This window comes from Gymnoscopelus braueri (genome assembly GCF_963280865.1).
Source record: "Gymnoscopelus braueri genome assembly, chromosome: 16".
In the NCBI taxonomy this organism is placed as follows: domain Eukaryota; kingdom Metazoa; phylum Chordata; class Actinopteri; order Myctophiformes; family Myctophidae; genus Gymnoscopelus; species Gymnoscopelus braueri.
In genome coordinates, this window is record NC_137616.1 from 4,616,092 (window position 1) to 4,622,826 (window position 6,735).

Consider the following 6,735-nt stretch of genomic DNA (forward strand, 5'->3'; position numbering starts at 1 on the left):
TGTGGAGTCTAGATTGCAGGTGAAGATGAACTCTCCAGACTCAGCCAGGGACATTTCTATTAAACAGGAGGAACCTGAAGACCATCCACACCTCAGTAAGTATTGTCACTATACGACAATCTCAGCAAAAAATATAATGACAATGATAATATCTGGATATTCATAGCCATCATTAAATATCACTCAATATTCCTTTTTAACTTTCTTTAACTTAACTTTCCAAAAGCACGTCCTCTTTTTCACAAATGCAATACAAAAGAAAAACTGCAACAAATTGTATTTGTAAATTTTTCTACAGAGTGGCCGTAGACCAAAGCATAGATCACATACTTTAAATCACATATGTTCGCTGTGTGACTGTTATAAATATTGAGCTCGAAAACTCATCTGTGATTTGCTCAGAGACACCCAGCTCCTGTTTCACTGGGTATTACGTTAAGATATGGTTGCAAAAAGCCATTTCAGCTGGTCTATAAAGGACGACTTCACCCATTTTCAACCTATCTTCATATAATAGATCCTCAGTAATGCTCCTGATAAAATGGTGTCATTTTTTTTCTACTCAGTCTGTGTCTCATAGGAGGTCTGTGGACACTTCAGAAATCCATCTACCAGTGACATCATCATTAGGAAGGTTCCTTAGTTTTTCTTCAATATCTTTTTATTTTATTTTTATTAACGCTGAGAACAATGGCTTCCATTACAGCATGCTAACTTTCCAGCAATACAAAGCCTGTTGTTTCTAGTAGCTTGGATTCCCCATCGATGATGTCACTGGTAGACGGGTTTCTGAACTGTCCACAGCCCTCTGAGACACAGACTGAGTTGACAAAAATGTTGCCATATTATCATGAGCATTAGTGAAGTCCAATTATAACAACAATTAAATAAGTATATCTTCTTTTTCTATTTCCAGATTTCAGTGAATGGCACGTCACTTGAAAGCTTACAGTCTGTACTTTAATAATATGTAAAAAACTGAATAATAATGACCATGACTTAGAGCACATTCTATTAGATGTGGAAAAAAGCTTGCTTGACCTATTGGCAGCATGCACAAGAAATGTGGCGCTGATCGGTACAGTGGCTTGTGAAATTAGCCCCAGACACACAGACAGATTCACAGACTCATTTCTAGACATACTGTACAGGGCCTGGTCATGAGAATAAATGTACATACATTTTAAACTACGACCCATTAACTTTCCCCAGACATGTCAAGCTTTTGTGTTTGGAGGTGCTTCTGTTTCATAACGTCATGCACTTTGTGACATGAGCTATGATTGGTCTACTTTGGAGGTGACATACATACATATACTACATGCAGACAAATCCAGTTGTGTATAATATAGCTTGGCCTACAGCCTCACTTACTCCCAAATCAGAGATCACATATTGATTGATTGATTTAATACTTTATCAGTCAAACAAGGTAAACAGTATGGAGGTACAGTATGGAGGCTAAAAGGATAACACAAAAAACACGTTTTAATAATTCAAATTAAATATTATTTGTTGGGTAATAACTAGATATATAGATTCAGGTTACTTTTTAAAATATGTATTTTTCTATAATCTTGCTAACACTTTCTAGCCTGCTTTAGAGTTTCCAGAACCACCTGTAACAACCTGTACTTATTTAGTAACTTTTTTGTCAGTCTTAGTAGCTAATAGCTATGTACATGGAAGATAGAACAATAGATATACATTTTAGGAATCCGGTGTTCACTATCATGTTATTTCTCTGCTCCTAGACATCCTGCACATGGTTGTGTGTAAAGAGGAGGTTTCTCCTGAACAGAAGAGGAGCCCCAGTCTGCTCCAGGAGGAACCAGAGCCTCCACACATTAAAGAGGAACAGGAGGAGATACTTCAAAGACCAGAGGAGCCTGATGGATCAATGTTGACATTACTAGCAGTGAAAAGTGAAGTTAATGATGAACACATCTCTTCACACTGCTCCGAAGTTGAAGTTGAAGTTGAATCTGACGCTGAAGTCACTGAAGACAGCGATGATTGGGGGGAGACTAGTGGAGGTGTCCACACTGGACAAAACCCTTTCTTCTGTAAACTGTGTAACAAGAGTTTCAGCTTTTCATCTATCCTGAAGCGACACCAGCGTGTCCACACTGGAGAAAAACCTTTCCAGTGTAAATATTGTGACAAGAGTTTCAGTCAGTCAGTTCACCTGAAGAGACACCAGAGTGTCCACACTGGAGAAAAACCTTTCCATTGTAAACATTGTGACAAGAGTTTCAGTCGGTCAGGTGACCTGAAGACACACCAGATTGTCCACACTGGAGAAAAACCTATCCATTGTAAACATTGTAAGAAGGGTTTTACTACTTCAAGATATCTGAAGACACACCAGCGTATCCACACAGAAAAACCTTTCCACTGTAAACTGTGTAACATTAGTTTCACTAATTCAGATCACTTGAAAAGGCACCAGTGTATTCACAACATGGGGGGACACAAACTTTCGAATATAAAGTAGCTCACTGGGAGCATCAAATTAAACACCGGTGTTGGTAGGAAGGTGGATAGAAAAGCAGAAATATTTTGTATATTCATACTGCTCCTGTCAACAGAAGCCTCTGTTAGGATTGGTCTTTTGGAAACATTTCCCAGCTCTTTTTTTTCTCAATCTAAACCCATTCATATTTATTTATTTTTTATAGCTAAAGAATGCAAATATAGTCCATGGTCAGACAATAAGGACTTGTCCGGGGCATGTTAGAAAACCGTCTGCCTATTCTGAATCTCATAACCTGAACAGGGCTCTAGACTGCCACCAAAATGAGTTTGCAAGTTAACATTTCACCTGATTGCATTTGTGCAAGTGCATGATTATTATGTTGGTCTTTCACTGCTTCGGTTTTCTTGTGCGTTTACTGGATTTCATACGTTGATGAAATGCTCTTAAATTACAGTCCTTTTCTTCAAAGTGACTGGTGCGATACAACTGTATAAACGAGTCACGTCATTACAAGATTTTTTTTTTAAGTTTTTGAATTCGGTTGAAAAGCCTCACATGTGCATTTTGTACTTGGTTTGATCAGGTAGTGGAGTGCGAGGATACAGTTCACACACGCACAAACAAACTGTTGACGGAATCGTGTGCAAAAAATGTAAGATAGACAAACTGACATGCGAGTCAATGTAATGTGCTGTTAGCTTGTAGCGATCTGTAAGGTCTTAGATGATGTCATTTGCAGGCACTGCAGACTCTCAGAGCCCTATTTTTTTGTCACTTTGACTCGCCGAGTCATATTGACATGGTCGTGGTCCGGCCTTAAAAAAACCATTTTGAAATAATAAAATTAGCTTATCTACATCGATGCATTTTGAGCTTGTAGATTAGTTATTTTCACTATTTTTTAAATAAAATAATATAAGGTTGGCATCATAAGGGACATGATGGTGTGCACGATTTGGCCCTCAGACTTAAAGGGACAGTACTGCACCAGTTCTACCAGTGGAAAAGTTAGTATGGTGGAGTCATGTCTGATCCGAAATGACTACTGATTGATTTGATTGGTTCAGTTTCTGCCATATTGCATTTACCTGTCCATTCGTCAAATGACTGTTAAACATGGTTGAAACCTGGAACCTTATTTGAATCTACAATTAAATATGCAAGGGATAATGCATGGGGAGGTAGTCATTATTGAAATTTAAAGCCCGACAGGGCGATTAACCACCGAGGCGAAGCCGAGGTGGTTAATCCCCCTGAAGGGCTTTAAATTTCAATAATGACTACCTCCCCATGCATTATCCCGCTTATTACACGGCTACTTAATAAATACATAAATACATAAATACATTTACCCAAAAGTAACAACAAAACTAAGTATTTCCTTGCTTACGGCAATGAAAGTATTCCATAAGTATTGGGCTGGGCGGACAAGTTCGCCTCGGAAAACAAATGACAGAATTAAAAAAAGACTCGCCCCAAAACACACTCGCCCCCATTCTATATACTGCCGATTTGCCTGTAATACCGCCGGATTTGCCCCGGGGCGACTGTGTTTTGGGGCGAACATTTTGGTATTTCCCCGTTGTTGAGCGGCTTGAGCCACGATAAACAAGGAAGTGAAGTGGATCAAATAGAATCACTTTTCGGTTATTGCATCGTCTATTTCTCACTTCAAATGTTTTCAAAAACATTCTTGAGAGCAACGTTTAGTTGTAAATGACATTGGTTGTTTGTTTACATGGCTGTCATGTTGGATAAAGCATAAAACAAAGCAACGCAGGTTGATATGAGCAGGTGCTCTGAGTCTCTGATTACAGAGCGGTCCGTTATAGAGCTCATCGGTCATTATCAAGAAATAATGACCGATGACTGACCAATCAGAATCGAGCATTCAACCAAGCCGTGTAATAAAATGAATTAATTATTGATGTAATATAGATAATACATATGTTCTGTAGTGTTTTACACATGACCAACAGGCAATGGATTTGAGAAGTATTTTGTGAGAGAAATGTATGCACTGCACCACTGGCAACGGTACCCCCCCTAGACAGAGCCAGGAGGAATTTGGATGGGACAAGTAGATTAAAGAAGTACTTGTAGGAAAAAGAAAAACCTTCATGTCCGACTCACAGTCCTGTGAATTGCAAATAATTGTTGTTATTCACTATAAATTGCTAACTATATACAGTATATGGTACAACAGTTTTTTCTTGCTGTGTTTCATTACACCCAATGGGAAGCACAATTTCAGTTATTTTACTTTAAATATTGGTTAACTTGCGGAGAAAATTCACATATTTTTATGAATTATGGCTATTCGTTTTTTTTACAATTAGTGTTATGGCTATGATCACTATTAAGTTGTATTACATTATTAGAGTGTTATGTGATATTAAATTAAAGCCTATGCAAAGCACTAGCATGCGTGCGTGCGCGCACACACACACACACACACACACACACACAGACACAGACACAGACACAGACACAGACACAGACACACACACACACACACACACACACACACACACACGTGCAAGATGTTTCATTATTATACTATAATGTATACTATGGTTATCAGAAAGGTGAAACATCAGCTATGATGAAACATGTTTGGGAGAATTTATTCTCCAGGCACAATTCAGAATCAACTTTAGTGTCACATGTTCACATTACATGATTACAGACAATTACAATTATAGGCTACAACATCTGGAGTTACAGGAAGAGTTACATATATAGAAGAAAGGAACACAGAGCAAGTACAAACTAAACTAAACAGGAAGGAGCAAGTGCGTCTTCAGAAGTATATACATTTATTAATATACCTATGGAGCCAGGTCTGCAGACACGACTGATACAATAGGATTACGTGGGTCTGCTTTTATAACTTGTTTTGGCCTTACATCTTGGCACACAATAATATGAAATCTCATTATTAGTTAAGACCATTTTAGGTCAGCCTGACCCAGTGCAATTCATCCATTACATTCAATAAATCTCAAGAACCCTTTTCCTGTTTCCCAGAACATTCTGGTACAATAACCAAACTCTGAACTGTCTGGAACATGCATTCCACCATTCTCTTCTCCATGCAATTGATTGATTGATTGAATATTTTATTAGGCAAAATTTTTTATCCCAGCACAATTAGTATTAAGTATTAAAATACTTTGACTAAAACGTCTGTCCAAAAAAGTCCTTGCGGTCTTGTTTCCATTGAGGTCCTTGGTATTCAATGATTCATATAAACAATATTTCTGCTAAAAAAATAACTTGTGATGTTCTTACTGTGTCACAGTCTGAATATACCATACAGTTTGAATGTATCATATAAATAGTGATATATTTACATTTTACAAATATTTATCAACATGGTATGTTTGTATATGTTGTATCCTGCATTTCTATGAGATGTGATCAGACCTGTGCAGCATCAATGTGCACTGATGAAAGCTGTGATGGATGTAGGCCTGCAACTATCCATGATTTTCTTCAAGATTATTCTTTCCAGATTCAACCAAAAATCAAGAATTTATTTTATTTGTATTTGTATATATCAACGAATCAATCAATTACTTTAGCCTTATTTTATACTATGCTGCACAACAGTGTCCCGCAAGACTAGTGAAAGTAGCTGATCTACAAGCTCAAAATGCATCGCATCGTGACACGTTGTGAGCTGTGATCGGCTCTTTTCACTATTCTTTAAGCTCTGGATTCTGGACGTTTTTCAAATAACATCCCCAAAATAGGGATTGATCATTAATTGATAAATGTATTAAATTATTGATTATCAATTTGTTTTTAATAACACATTAAATGTATTAGTTGGATGAACTGCTTTACTCCTAGATGGATGTTCTCTTGTCTACAGGTCAGGAAGGTCACATAGTTACTGTATATAAACAACGGACAGTACCCGAGACCAACAGCAGGGGGCAGCAATACACTAACTGGCGTCTAGACAAAGTGGTCGTCAGAAGAAGAACATACCCACAATGCAGTAGTGAAAACAACATGGTGTGTTGACTGACTGTTGTTGACACTTTAAAATACCATAGATTTATATAAAAGTAACATACAAAGAAAACTTAAACGTGTCGTTTCTAAACAGTGTCGTCGTTAAGCAGCAGGAGGACGTTTGTTAGCAGCTCAACCACTGAAACACAGCAGGTAAAGATCAACTCATTCATGTTGGGTTTTTCATTAATTTATTGACTCAATATGGAACATAAATCTAATTGCTGTTA

At 37.6% G+C, this 6,735-nt stretch overlaps 1 protein-coding gene across 1 annotated transcript in view; it reads left to right on the forward strand.

The window, feature by feature from the left end:
* LOC308102507 (uncharacterized protein) overlaps positions 1–2,976 on the forward strand; it is a 9,686-nt gene extending 6,710 nt beyond the window's left edge. The window contains exons 3-4 of the mRNA XM_080452254.1: positions 1–95; positions 1,755–2,976. The exon at positions 1–95 is cut by the window's left edge and continues 7 nt beyond it. Coding sequence (XP_080308380.1) covers positions 1–95; positions 1,755–2,497 — 838 coding nt within the window. The 3' untranslated portion in view covers positions 2,498–2,976. The remainder of the gene's footprint in view (positions 96–1,754) is intronic.
* Positions 2,977–6,735: the final 3,759 nt, after the last annotated feature.